This window comes from Medicago sativa, chromosome 7, assembly GCF_051527215.1.
Source record: "Medicago sativa cultivar Bolivia chromosome 7, Bolivia_mono, whole genome shotgun sequence".
Classification (NCBI taxonomy): Eukaryota; Viridiplantae; Streptophyta; class Magnoliopsida; order Fabales; family Fabaceae; genus Medicago; species Medicago sativa.
The window spans coordinates 18,204,838-18,220,817 of NC_140755.1; the positions used below are offsets into that span (position 1 = coordinate 18,204,838).

General features: G+C 30.8%; 1 protein-coding gene across 1 annotated transcript; it reads right to left on the minus strand.

The window, feature by feature from the left end:
* Positions 1-613: 613 nt before the first annotated feature.
* LOC146904747 (putative disease resistance protein At4g27220) lies at positions 614-8,539 on the minus strand. Its single transcript, XM_085727298.1, has 4 exons — positions 7,384-8,539; positions 4,550-4,822; positions 4,154-4,243; positions 614-3,544 (listed from the first exon to the last, which is right to left on the minus strand). Exons 2-4 carry the CDS (start codon positions 4,806-4,808, stop codon positions 711-713), a joined length of 3,183 nt encoding a protein of 1,060 aa, XP_085583424.1. The 5' UTR covers positions 4,809-4,822; positions 7,384-8,539; the 3' UTR covers positions 614-710.
* Positions 8,540-15,980: the final 7,441 nt, after the last annotated feature.

Consider the following 15,980-nt stretch of genomic DNA (forward strand, 5'->3'; position numbering starts at 1 on the left):
AATATTCTTTAGACATGATTGAATGGAAGAAAATGTAGGTACAAAATATTCTTTAGACATGATTGAATGGAAGAAAAACATTATTGTAGATTAACTATATCATCCAAGAACAATTCCAATTCTTTGTTTTAGTCCAATTAAAAATGAGTTAACATCAAGCTCAACGTGAAAACAGACATCAACATTTACATTAAAAAAAAAGGTTAAGTATCATTTTGATCCTTATAATTATTCCAATTCTTTGTTTTAGTCCCATTAAAAACTTTCTTCGATTTTTAGATCCCTAAAAGTTTTTCTTCACCACTTTTAGTCTTGCTTTTAAATTAACTCATGTGTATCATTTGAAATTTTTAATATTTTTTTCAATCATATTTAGAATATTATAAAAGTCTATTTTGAAAAATTTTAATTTTTTTTTAACAAAACGTGAATTAAATTTGAATTTTAATGGTTTTAATGTTTAAAAATGCATATTTAATTCATGTTTTGTTATCTAAATAATACACATGACCTGATTTCAGAGCAAAGACAAAAATGTAGATAAAAAACATTTGAGGATTGAAAGTCGAAATTTTTGTTGCAAGAGGATTAAAACAAAAAATTGGAATATATATAGGACAAAAATTCATATTTAACCCTTAAAAAATAGTTAATCTAATAATTATATTTTGTACAACAATACAAGTTCAACCTCAAAATTCAATTAGACATTAAGGAAAAATCCCAAAACAAGGGTTCTCGCCATCTATGAGCTTTACTGTAGGGTGCCTTTTTAAGCCAGGACATGAAAAGAAGAGGATGTCCAATGACGGTTTTGAAGATCCACAACAAATAATCCCTTTGCACACGGTCTTCAGTTGTGGTAAACTGTACAAATTTAACAAGGTCAACTTGCGAAGTGTAATGATGGAACTGTCATCGTCATCACTGTTGCTCCCTGCAAATATCTCTTTCACTGAAGCACAATCCCATACCTCTATTGTCTCCAGATTTTGAAGTTGCAGAACTAATTGTCGTGTAAACAACTTCTTTATCAAATGGCATCTATAAATAGAAAATCTTCGTAGACAAGAGAATATGCCACCTGCTGTCAAAGATTGTCTAACATCAAAAACTTCTTTACAGACAACGGTTAAACTTTCCAAACTACGAAGTTCCAAAACTTCAAGGTTGTGAATCTTGGTGCAAAAGGAACAAGAACCTGATAAACAAAACAAGCTCTCCATTTGTTGGCAATCATAAGTTTCAATTTTCCTCAAAGAAGAAGAAGTGTTATATGACAAAGAATCACATAAGCAAATCCAGTGACTATTTTTCTTTATAAACAAACGTGTAAGGTCTTTAGGCAGTATGAAGGAGAAATGACCACAATCTTCAAATCGTATAGTCTTAGTTTCATGATCACCTGGAACAAATCTTTTCAAATTAACATAATAATGGTCCCAACTCCAAACACTTTCATCATATGCATTTACAAAAGTGAGATTATATGTTTTGAGCCCAAAACTCATGTCAAGCTTTTTTTGCATGTATTGGTTGGGATCTTTGCAATCAAAGGCACCTCCTAAACATTCCAACATTTTCATCCTTTGAATATCTTCAACATTAATCAAAGCATTGGTAAATTGGAGATCGAGGTATTGTATTTTAGTCAAATTGGATGAAAAAGACCCTAAGTCCATCTTTAATCTATCATTGCAAGATAGATCAAGCCATCTCACATTGATTAGCTTTTCTAAGCCTTGTGGTGCTTCCTCGATGGAAGTATTTGAAATGACCAATCTTGACAATGCTTGTAGTTCTCCCAATGGGGGCACATGTTTCAATGAATGACATCCTTCAAGCACTAAGGAAACAAGAGACCTCAACTCACCCAGAGAGTTTGGCAATGATTCTAGGCTTCCATTGTAAGATAGATCAAGTATTGATAGATTATTTATATATTTAAAAAAACTCTCAGGAACATGACTAATGGACACTTTATTTATAATCAAGGTGGACAACTTTGGACAATTAGGTGACATGCCCTCTGGGATTTGTTCTATATCACAATCCCGTATATGAACTAACTCTAAATCAGTTGCCCATTCATGTGAGAGAGGTAACTTGGTCAATTCTTTACCTGATTTCACTATAGCATTCCTCTGACTCTCTTTCCAGATATAACATGCCATATTTCTCAACAAGGGATGTGTGACTACTGAATAATAATTAGAACTAATCAAAGAATGGGATTCAAGCTTATCCAATATGGTATTCCCTTCATCAAATATTTCTTCCAGACACATACTCTCATTTATCTGTCCATTGTCAACTAGCTTCATGATCAACTCAATTTTTGGAATGTCATTCCCACCCCAATCATCTTCAGATAATAATGCACAATACAAAAAACAGTTTTGCAAGTTCTTTTCCATCAAATTATCATAGCTAGGCATTAATACTTTGAAGACTTCTTCCACCTCTTGTCCCATTTCAAATTTTTGAAGTTTATTGAGTGCATACTTCCATTGATGAATGCCATAAACCCCTTTCATGGTTCTAGCCATCACGTTGATTGCAAGTGGTAAACCCTTAAATCTCTTTACAATAGATCTTGCAATCTTTTCTATATCATGTGGAAGTGTTCTAGCTGTTCCATCATGTCCGAGTTTTAGCATAAACAACTTCCAATCTTCACATTCTTCGTCTTCATCTTCATCACTATCTTCAGATTCATATTCATCGTCTTCATCTTCATCACTATCTTCAGATTCATATTCATTTTCTTCATAGTAACAACTGAGAGGAAACATTTGTATCATAGCATATAGGTGGCAATCCATCTGGTGACATACATGTTCCAAATGAGTTGTTATAATCACTTTAATGCCATTTACTTCTGGATGAATTCCCAACTTCTGCAAATCAATATATTCCCAAACATCATCCAAAATAAGAACTGATTTTCCCTTTTTCTCCAATGCCAAAGACAAAATTTCTGCACTAATTCTTTCATCATCTTCATTAAGCTTCACACCTATTCTTTTTGCAATATCATGTTGCAATTTTGAGATATTATAATTGTGAGAAACAGTGACCCAAAACACATCCTTAAAAGTTGCTTTCTTTTTTACTTCATCCTCCACAAGAGTTGCAAGTAATGTTTTTCCCACTCCACCCATTCCATATATGCCGATGACAAAAACTTTATCCTCAGCAAGTAGTTTCAACACTCTATGGATATTATCATCTAAACTCTCCCCAACAAATTCAGTCGACAAAGTGAGAGGCTTCTTTTCCTTGTGTCGTTTCATATTGTCGATCAAATTATTTATCTCATGAAAGTCATTTAAGTTATTCATCTCATTTGCACTTTCTTTCATTACTTTTAAACCTTCCAGCCAAACATCAACTCTTCGCTTGCGCTTTTTGCCTCGAGACTCCAACGACTGCAGTTGTTTTGCAATATCACTTTCCTCACATTCTAAATCAATAACCAATTGTTTTATTTGATCAATCTCACTTTCAACGACACTCTTGTTACCACCGCTGCCGTTCACACCTGCTCCATTGTGTTTGTAACGTTACATTATAAAGCTTAATCATTTACTGGTTTTATATATGGGATAACACTTTTAAAAAGTCAATGTAGCTTTTTTTAACAGAAAATTTAAAAAAAAAATCAATGTAGCTCTGTTTTTTTTACTTACAAAAGTCAATTTTTTTTGGATAAAAACCATGGTGGTATTATTTAAATGTTAAATTTAAAAAAGAAATTAATTTATAATATTTAGATTTATAAAACTATTAAAATAAATGTTTTTAGGGTGAACTCATCAAAAGAAGAAAAAAAAACAATGTTTTAAAAATATTTTAAAAAATTGGAAAAAAAAATATTAATATGCTTTAGTAGATGGATTTGATGAATTTCATGTTTAATGGATATATTTGATTGGATTTTTAAAAGAATTTTTATTGAAGTGTTAAATAGATAATTTTGATCTATGATCCATTACCATCCAAAATCGAAATTCATGAAATCCATCCATTTTGTCATCCCTGCAACAACTTTTAAGAGACATTTATTTTCAATTAGAGGAGTACTAAATTTGCACTTCATTGCAATAATCTTTTTTTTCTCTTTTCAATAATAATGAATTAGAACACGTACCTTCAGATAAATTCATGATACGAACATTATTTGGATGGTTAACCGAGCTTCTAGTATGAGTGCCAATCACTTCCGGAACACCTTCAGCCACTTTCAATGAACGAAAGAAATTGTCACAATTTTTAAATTTCAACAAACACATTGAACCACCATGTTCGCACAAAATATAATGTTTGAAGCGAGTTCCAATAAAAGACAGAACTTTGAATCTTTATCTCATTTAATCTCTTAGTTACAAGCGAACTACACATCCCCAATACTAACGAATATTAATTGACATACTTCTTTAATAACTTTTTATTGTATGATATGCTAGTTAATTCATGAGCTGAATATGTTGTATAGTAAAGGTATATAGAAGCCAAATAATAATAGTAAAAACAGATTATCATTTACCTTGATCTTGTCTTGAATAAACAACTCTATTAATCACAGCTTCTGGTGGTGGATTACTTGAAGTGGATGCCATATTGTTGTGAACTCCTTCATGATAATGGGAGCATCGCCTAATGCCTCCGCCTTTGCCACCCAGGTGTGCTCGAATTCTTGAAGCTCCTCCACTAAACTTATCATTACAATAATTGCATATCCATTTACGACCATTTTCTACTTCTGTAACGTGTTTCCGGCAGTCCTCGTTTTTTTTTCTACCCATTATCAATATCTTTCCTAAACACAGATCCAAAGCTAGATTCAAATAATTGTATTGAGCATATGATATATATATATATATATATATATATATATATATATATATATATATATATATATATATATATATATATAGGGTCAGGATCAAATGACACCATGGTGTCAAAATTAGTTTGACACCAAATCTCATCCATTCATTTCATTTAATCCAAAGGTTTAAAACTAACACCAAATTAATTAACATACACCAAATAATCTCTATCACCTAATTAAGAAACATATCTATCATCATTAATTTATAATCAAGCATTCCATTTTTTATTTCCCCAGATTTATTTATTCCCTTTTTTATTTCCCCACATTTATTTATTTTCCCAAATTTCTTTCATCATACTCGAACTTCTTTTCTACACTTTTTTATAAAATGAATGATAAAACTCATATTTATGGTTGTTTGAGTCATCATCACCATCGATGATATTTCTTTTCCTTTATCTCATATACTCATTTGTTTTATAATGAAGTAAATTGTATTAAAAAAAAAAACCAACAAGCTCGACTAAATTATCAATAGTAGATATCATCAAACCACCCAAATGATTCTTGAATTGTTCATGTTAATTAGATTATTTTGTCACTCATACTCATAGGTCTAATTTTTTGTGTGTCATGTTTAACTGAATTAAGATTTATCATGATTTTATAAAAATTAAAAAGTTTGAGTTTGTGCTTTTGGCTGAAAGAAAAAATTCAGGGTAAATAAAAAGGGTTTGAATCTACCAAAAACAAGAAGGGATTATTTGATTATGAATTAATGACTATAGATATGCTTGATTATAAATTAATGATGATAAATATGTTTCTTAATTAGGTGATAGAGAGTATTTGGTGTATGTTAATTAATTTGGTGATAGTTTTAAGCCTTTGGATTAAATGAAATGAATGGATGAGATTTGGTGTCAAACTAATTTTGACACCATGATGTCATTTGATCCTAACCCATATATATATATATATATATATATATATATATATATATATATATATATATATATATATATATATATATATATATATATATAATTAAACTTATCATTTCAATAATTGCATATCCATTTACGACCATTTTCTACTTCTGTAACGTGTTTCCGGCAGTCCTCGTTTTTTTTCTACCCATTATCAATATCTTTCCTAAACATAGATCCAAAGCTAGATTCAAATAATTGTATTGAGCATATGATATATATATATATATATATATATATATATATATATATATATATATATATATATATATATGTGCTTTACTAAATTTTAAAGAAAAGGTTACTCCCAAACCTTAACATCCACTTAATTTAGGGTTAATTATGTTTTTGGTCCCTACAAAATTGCGACATTGTAAGTTTAATCCTTACTTAAGTTTAATAGCATTTTTAATCCCTACAAAAAATTTCTGCACTCAATATTAGTCCTTACTCAATCCAAATTTGTTTAATTTATGCTTAAACTCTTAAGTTTTTCAACAATTTTTTACAGGCGTGTTAAGAACGTTATTAAAAGGTACTCCGAAAAAAATATCGCAAAAATTTGATTTCTACGTCCATATTTTTGTTACTTATATCTTAAACTTTTGTCGTTTTAAAAAATTCATATTTAATTTATTTCATGTTAAAAAATTATAGATTTTAGTAAAAGAACCTTTCATAGTGTTCTAAACTTGTATAAAAAGAATCGTTAAAAAATTTAAGAGTTTAAGGATAATTAAACAAAATTTATTTTAGCAGGGACTAAAATTATAAGTAAATTTTTTTTTGTAGGGATTAAAAAAGCTATTAAAATTAAGTAAGGACTAAACTTAGAAGGTCGCCATTTTATAGGGACCAAAAACATATTTAACCCTTTAATTTAATGTCTTTTAAAAAGAATAGTGTGGGTTTTGAGTGAAAATGTTACTCTCAAAGCTTCTTCCTATATCTCTATTTAATATCCTAGCTTCTTCTGTCAGAAAAACTTTTATCCTTTCTATGTTCATCTCCCTCAAAGCTTCGTGATGGCGTTACAACTTACAAGCAGAGAAGTTGACAGTAAAAGGTTTTCTTGATTTATTATTTAGTGTTTGTCACAGTTTTGGTTTAGATTAGATCTATGTTTTTTTGTGTGTTTAGATGCAAAAATGAAGTCTGATTTTAGCTCCAAAGAAATCAATTTTAAATATATTTTCATCTATCTAAAACCGTAAGATATTAAGTATATGAATGATCGCAATCATATATATTCTTCAAATCTCATTTCATATCTACATAAAGGACATCAAAAACAGGGGAAAAAGAATAGAAACCTCCCCAAATAAGCTTAGCTTTCTGATGAATTGAAGATAAATATGAGCTCCATATAAATTAGGGAAATCATAGTTAAACTGATCATTCACAGCACTCACAATCCAATAATTTTCAAATCTAACAACAAATAAATAAAAATAATATAATAGAAATCAATAAATTAAATTGTACAACTTAGTAGAGTATAGATCATAATCCAAATTTCATTACAAAAAGAGAACAGAAGAGAAAAGAATATACCAAAAAAGAAGGTCCTTCGAAAACAGCAGCAGCAAACTCTTGTTATGACTTATGAATTATGTCTTATGTTCTCAAGTAAATGATATATCATAAAAAACCACATGAAGTACGCGTCGTCCATAAATTGTTTAATTTAAAGGAAGGGGCCAGCCGTGGTCCCCAAAATAGTCCCCAATTAAACAAGATTATCATTATTTGAGATCAAACTTTGACCCAATTGAACGTTTAATAATACGAATTCTGTACATATTATACTCAACTCTCTTTATTTTATAATTTTATTTTCAATTTTGTACTACATATTTTTAGGTTATATTCTTACCAGTTAGTGAGGGTGATAGAGATATAAACCAATTAATAGAATATACAATACAAAGTTACCCATCTTTTTTCGATGAGTTAGGAGAAATGACATACATTAAGGGAAAACTCAAAGAACTTCCAATCTTATGTCGCCTTACTCACAAAACTAATTAAAAAAAGAGAAAAATCTATTGATTCAATATAGAATACATAATTATTTAATCATTTGCTATTAAAAACATAAACTTTAAGTACATAGACCTTGTTAGACATTAATCAATTAACCATCTAATAACAAATGTTAACCAACAATTAGTATTCTAGTGAGAGAAACTCAAACTTCTCTCTAAACTTTCTTTCTCTTTCGTTCATCAGGTGTGACGTAGGCCGGTCCTATTGAGACTAATTTAGAGTACAAACAAATTATCTCTTTTATACTCCCCAAATAAGCTTAGCTTTCTGATGTTCAAATCTACTCATCTATTCAATGTAGTACTTTTAACTCACACTTCAACATGAGGTGTGACGTGGGCGGGTCCTATTGAGACTAATTTAGAGTACAAACAAATTATCTCTATTATACTCCCCAAATAAGCTTAGCTTTCTGATGAATTGAAACCTCCCCATATAAATTTGGAAAATCATAGTTAAACTGATCATTCACAGCACTCAGAATCCAATAATTTTCAAATCTAACAACAAATAAATAAAAATAATAGAAATCAATAAAATAAATTGTACAACTTAGTAGAGTATAGATCTTAATCCAAATTTCATTACAAAAAGAGAACAGAAGAGAAAAGAATATACCAAAAAGAAGGTTCTTCAAACAGCAGCAACAAACTCTTGATATGAATTATGTCTATATTTCACAAGTAGATGATATATCAGAAAAAACAGAGAGAAAACCACATGAAGTACGCGTCGTCCATAAATTGTTTAATTTAAAGGAAGGGGGCAGCCGTGGTCCCCATAATAGTCCCCAATTAAACAAGATTATCATTATTTGAGATCAAACTTTGACCCAATGGAACCTTTAATAATACGAATTTTGTACATATTATACTCAACTCTCTTTATTTTATAATTTTATTTTCAATTTTGTACTACATATTCTTAGGTTATATTCTTACCGGTTAGTGAGGGTGATAGAGATATAAACCAATTACTAGAATATAGAATACAAAGTTACCTATCTTTTTTCGATGAGTTAGGAGAAATGACATACATCAAGGGGAGACTCAGAACTTCCAATCTTATGTCGCCTGACAAAACTAATTAAAAAAAGAGAATGACTAGGACGTGCGCTATAAGGGGTGGATAGCTTTCGATATTGTATGCCCTTGGTGTTGGTCTATATGACGAACTAGGAAGTGCGCTATAGGGGGTGGATAGCTTTTTCCGTTTTGCAAAAACGTTGATTAACAAGAGTATGACTATTGAATTTGTGCGTGATGATAATAACATAATTAAGACAAAGAAAATCAAATAAGATTCAAAGGTGAGTTGAGAAGTTCAAATAATGAATCTTATGGATAAAATCAACAATATGTACACATACATTCAAATTGTAAAAGTAAATTATCACAAAACAAACTTATTAACAACAAATCACACTAACAACTAATGAACACAAGACAGATGAATCAATTTGGTTGAAGCCTACTTTTAACTCTATTGTGAGAAATAAATTGAGAGAATCTCAATTGAAGTAATTGGGATTAAGTGATGTAAAAAGGTAAGTTCACAATCAAATTAAGATGTTTTCAACAAAGATTATGTAATTAAATTGCAGAGAAGAAGAACATCACGATTTATAGTGGTTCCCCTTCTTCGTCCTCATTAAGGGCACATCCACTCTTCTTGATAGAAAACATCTCTATCAAGAACTTCCACTATGATGAAAAATGTTTACAATTTGTCATGATTACAAAAGATTCCGTTGATTTCCTAATCTTCAATCCTAAGAAACCACACTAACACCAATATTCAAGTCCTCTTGAAATTGGAGAGCCTCCAGCTTTTCGAAACTTAAACTTCCATGCAATCCCTTGAATTACTTCACCATGATTTCATATTTGCTATGTCCGAGGCTTCGATCCCCTTAAACCTTAGAGAAGTTGAGAAACAACCCCACAATTTCCCTTGGACGTGAAAAGAGAGCCTTCTTTTCTTTTAGACCATTGATCCTCATTCAAATTCCTTGAAAGAAACCAAGGTACAACTCTTATAGCACCCTAGCGATCGATGCCTCAAATTCTACAAAGTTCTTAGAAAAAGTGTTTAATCTCAAGAAGAAGAAGTAGAGAGAGAGAGAGAGAGAGAGAGAGAGAGAGAGAGAGAGAGAGAGAGAGAGAGAGAGAGAGAGAGAGAGAGAGAGAGAGAGAGCAGGTTGGGGTTGGTGACTCTAGAGTGATATTTTCAAATTGATTCAGTGAGTTAGAAGGTGTGTGTGTGTGTGAAGCTATATATATAAACATGAGTGACAAGTGAAAATTTAGTGGCAAAAAAAAACGATATGAATTGAATCATAATAAGTATGAATCGATTCAAACCCTTGAAAACAGGTAGATCTGAAGCTATGAATATTGATATGATTCAAAGAATATATAAATCAATTCAATGGTTTTCCAGATGAATGTTGAATCGGTTCAAGACTGCATAGGCAGGAGTTTGAATCAAACCATTGAAGCTCAAATGAAGATTGAATCAAATCAAAGAACATTGATACGAATCAAACACACAAGAACAGTGGACATAAAAGAATCGATTCAAAAGATTTGAGATTTTTTTTCAATCGAATCAATGTTATATGATTCATAGCAGCTGCAGCTAAATTCATAAGTTGCTCATCAATTAACAGCAGCTGCAGCTAAATTCAAATTAGTCTCAAATTCTTTCATTTTTAGATTATTAATAAGAAAAAGGTCACGAGCACTTTCATTGAAAGAAAAAAGTACCCCATCCTTACCCTAGAAAATTCAGCTTTTTCTCTCTTTTTTTTAATTCCAATTTCGTAATTTAAAGATTATTTAATTTAAACCTTCGTGGCATCATCTATTTGATAAGTTAAATTTAGGCGAATTCTGGTTTAACATCTACCACATCATCATTTTTGTAAGTAAAATTTCATAAAAGTCTATCAGTAAAAAAATCTTTAAACTACAATATTTGGAAACTAAACAAAAAATAAAATTACATGGATAAACTGGAATTCGTTCAAATGACGGGTGGTGAAAATGCATTAAACCCTACAAAAATATATCAAGCCTCAAATATACAAGTTGGAAAAATGTCAACATTTAAAAGATTAAAGACAAACTGAGAATATAAAAATGAAAGAAAGAACGGAATCTATTTGGTTGGACAAGTTCAATCTTTTTTTGCTTATGGGAAGGGAAAACTCAATCGAGTACTATAGTATAAAACGAATTGGTATTAAACGTTTCAATGGGTCACTGTCTCATCATCCCAATTGTGTCATACTCATACCTCTTTCTTCAAAACAACAACATTATAAAAATGAGTTGGGGCAATCTTTTTTTGCTGTTTGGGAGGGAAGTACAATCAAGTATTGTTTCGTATAAAACAAAATCGTATTAAACGTTTTAATGGGTCACTTTCTCATCCAGATTGTGTCTTAAGACATAACTCTTTTTCCATGTTTTTTCTTTCAAAAGAGAGACAAGTCTATTTCAAACACCAACTATTATATAAGAAAAACAATATTGAAGAATGTGTTGTACTCATCAAAAGTTGAGTTTCAAGAACAATGGCAGAATTAGAAGCTACAATTGCAAATGCAACTTCAACTTCATCAGATTCAACAAGGTAAATAACTTCATTTTTCAATCACTACTCAAACATTAACTTACTCTGTTTCTTCTGTTTTTTGGTAACACTCTGCTTTTTCCTAACAAGTAATAATAGAATCAACTCCATGTCTAACATTTTATTTATTCAACCCTTTCTAGATTGAATGAAGTTGGAGAATTATTTAGCCAATTTTTTGTTCTATTGTTTCTTCTGTTTTTTTGGTAACATTTAATTTTTTCTTGAATTCATTCAACCATTTCTAGATTTAATGAAGTTGGAGAATTATTTGGCCAAATTTTCAAACTATTGTTTGCAATCGTCGGGTTTGCAGCAATGAATACAAGCAACGGAAAATCTCTACTGATGATGGCTTTGGTTTCCGTGGTTTTTCTTTACTACTTGGCTTTGGTGCTTGTGACAATATTACAGCTTCACATCAAGAGTTACCTTCCATTCATGATGGTGATTCTTTTACTTGGAAGTGTTGTTTCTATTTTAGCTTTGATGATGATTTCGCCTACAATTGCTTGGATTTATTTGGGATTGTGGATCTTTGTCTTTGCCCTAATGTGCTATGTGAATCGAAAAGAACTCTATCAAATGATTCCCAAAAGGATCAAGAATTTTTTCGAAGGTCAAAGTGGCATTGACAACGATCTGTCAACTCTTAATTCAGCGCTTCCTGGAGTTGAGTTGCTTCCGGTCTATAACAAGTGATTGCATTTTTATTTTCTTGTGAATTTGTTTGTGCAACTTAGAAAAAAGTTTAGTACTGTGTTTGTATGTGAATTTCTCTGTGATTCTGCTGTAAAATGTACAATGTTTTCTTTCTGCCGACCTTATTTTGATTAATGTACTGTCATATTATGTCTAAATATTATGTTTAAAAAATTTAGTACTGTTATAAGTGTTTGTTAAATGAGTTTCTATTCTTCGTGATTCTAAAATGTGCAATGTTTAGTACTGTTGTATATGTTTGTCATATTATTTTTATATAGAACCAATGAAATAGTATAGTAATAATATTTTATAAAGGGCATCACATTTACAAGATTCACTAAAGACCTTAGAAGAGAACAAAGTTGTTAATTGTTATAAAAAAGAAAAAATAAAAAATCAATTTTTGATTTCGAGATTTGAGAATTGAGACACTCTTTTCCACTCCAACGCATTCTTAACAGTCACCACCAAAACGTAAAGACTGCTCTTCATCTCCTCCAAATGTATGGAAGAGGTCACTAAAAATCAATTTTTATTGAGGGATAAAAATTAGACTTGTGTAGCTCAAATTATCTTTGATTGTATAAATTTGTTTCCACTTGTATTCATTCTTTCACCAATCTACTTTTTTATTGGATAACTTCATATTTTATTTCCTTCTCAACAGTTAGCATATAAAAGACGCGCTTTTGGGATTTAATACGGTTGAAACCCTTCTACTCTATTGAATATAGAACAAAAGCAAAATTGTTTTGGTACTTTGACACTTTTTCTTGACACTTGTAAAAGATTTTTTTTTTTTTTGTGAGAATAGGAATTAGAATATCCTCAATACACAAGGAACCGTAAAAATTAATCTCTCAAATTGGATAAAATCATAGTAGACGACAAAACTATCTCCTAAGAAATTAATTTTTTTGAACACCTAAGAAATCTACTTGTAAAATCATTAGTTTTTATTTGCAGAATGGAAATATTAAATTAATACTGGCTCTGACCTGGTGAAAGGCGTAACAACTCCGGGGTTGATCTCGGACGTGGCCGCCAGATCCCCACCCTGTGGTTAACATTCTTTATCTGGGCTCCCCTCCTTTCGCTCCCAATCATTTCTGACATAGTCAAACTGCCTCGTGTGATGGATTCTTTCTCGCAATCGGGGCTCATATTTCATTTCCGTCTTCTAGCTAGCTTATTACTTTTTCATTCTCAAGGAGTTCAATCAGGGCTCTCATTAAACATTACTACGACCCTACTTAGACTTAATAATAGCCTCGAATTGAAGTTCTTTACATCTTGGTATAATGAACTCTGTAGCTACGTTAAGTTATTAGGCGACAACTGATTTAGCCGTCAACCAATCTTACATATGATAACTCCAATTGCAACTGATTGTGATGCAGCTGATAGGAAAATAAGTAAATTAAAATGTTTTGAATTTTGTCATTGCAAAATTGATTCACCAAACACTTTCTTCTCTTTTTCCTTTGTTGTCTTCAGTTAAGTTTATGGTTATTGTCATCGCAATTCACACAAACTCTTGTTGTAAAACCACCTACTTTAGGGTTTCTGATTGATTGGCCACAGATGCTGTAAGTAATGTTGGTAGATAAATATCCTTTGTAATGACCTCACAAAAAAAAAAGAAAAAAAAAAAGAGAAGAGAATCAAAGTTTTCATAGCAGAATATTATTGGCTCGAAAAGAAAGTCATTGAAGTCAATTACAAAATCACACTCAAAGAATTATCTATTATAAGCACAATGCTAACAGAGATATTTAAGAACTTAGTGGAAAACCAAATAAGCAAGAGTTAGTAAACTTAAGGGAAAATACACTTATTTTATCGTTTCCTTTAGTGTTCACTGCAACAATTTTCATATGTTGTGACATTTTAATTTCACCATTTTTTGTTATAGTTTTAATTTCACCTTTTTTTGTTATAGTCTATTGTTCTTCTGATTAGTATAATTTTGGCTTCATTTCCAATTATTTAAGTTTTAGATAAGTTGTGCTTGTTTTACACAAACATTTTTTCATAACAATTTTTCAAACAAACATTATTACACCATGAAGATTCAAAGAACAATAAACACAAGGATAAAGATAACTTGCAGAAGCTTGAAGTACAAGTTACTTAGCTAGTGTAGTACATTTAGGTCTTTTATGTAGTACACTTGATTTTAGATTGTACAATTGAGAAATGTATATATACTCTCATGTAACTCTCATTCAATCTAATGAATCATTTCTCAGTTTTTCATATTACTAATAAACATATTTGACAAATTTTCAAACTAACAGTAAGATTGGAGCTAATGAAAAATAAGATGAAGCACAATTTGTCTTTCTCTTGCTCCGGTCCAAGAAGCTTTTGGCCCAATGTATCAAATTATGTCCTTCAAATTTCATCTCCAGACGATCCGTGATCACCTATGAATCTGGTGGTGGTTCCTATACAGAAGTCATATCTAGTGTCAAGGGAGAATAGTTTCTGCAGAAAGCAGAAGGTTGAGAGCATGGCATTTCTCGTGTCCCTAAGCCACATGTTGATTATGCATTAGGTAAACTTTTTTTCTTAAATCTGTTATGTTATAATATATTAGAGATATGCTTTATTTATTGTTGAATGCTTTCTTAGTGTCCCTAAACCTCTTGTTGATTTTATGTGGCCAAAGTTTCTTTGTTGACATTGGTTATGTTGAATTTCTTGAAGGATTTTGATGCAAAGCTCAACAGTAAAGATTAGTTGTTGCCAAGAAACTGAACCAACAGGAATTTGCAAGCTACTAGGTTGGTTGGATGGAACATTTTAAACTGTTCAATAAGTCAGATAATTTGCCATTATTAAATAGTATCATCCATGATGTAATATACTACTCTCCTTTAAATAAAATCTATTTTTTGAGAAGATGCTCCTAACAGCTTCTCATTTGAAGCTGATTTTAGATTTTTTTTTTTTTAGATTCTGATTTTTTTAGAAAGCTGTAACAAACAGATGCAATACTATTTTGCCCAATTTTTAGCTGTTAGATTAATTTTTCCCAATTTTTCCAAAGAGTTTCATATGGGTTTTTTTGTTGATCCCAATTTGTTGCTTTCACCACAGTTCTCTTCTGATTGAGGTGAAACTGAGGCATGGGTCTACTCGAATTACCCAAAGAACCAAGCCATGTAGAATATAACCATCGTGATTGTAAATAGGGTTTGCAATTAGGGTTCCAAAATGACATTAATTGCAATTGAGGTTTTTGGTTTTCAGTGATAACAAACACACATGAACCTGACATAATCTTTTAATTTTAGTGTTTTTGTTTTTGTAATACATTTTTAAGTTTTTTAGGCACTGGAATTTACAACACTCACATACATTGTGCACTAACGTAACCACTTATGTTAGACACGAGTCCTGATCACAAGACACTCCAAACTTTATTTAAGTCAATGGGTTAGATGATCAGAAGAAGATGACAAAATAAAACAAAATAAATCGTTGCAGCGTGACAAGAGAGAAAATCGACAAACGGTTATAACAAGCTATTGTGAGGTCAATGGTGGTGGTATTGAAATAGCGTCCTGACCGCAGCTATTGGTCATTTGTGTATCGATACACCATTGAAGTTTTTGTTTCAAATTTCTACTGTTGCATTTTTCTATTTTATATAATTTTGTTTCGGATACAATTATGAAATCAACCAATAATCTGTATAACATCATCTGATCCTGTCTACCAGTGACGGTGTCCCATTTGAATTGAAATGA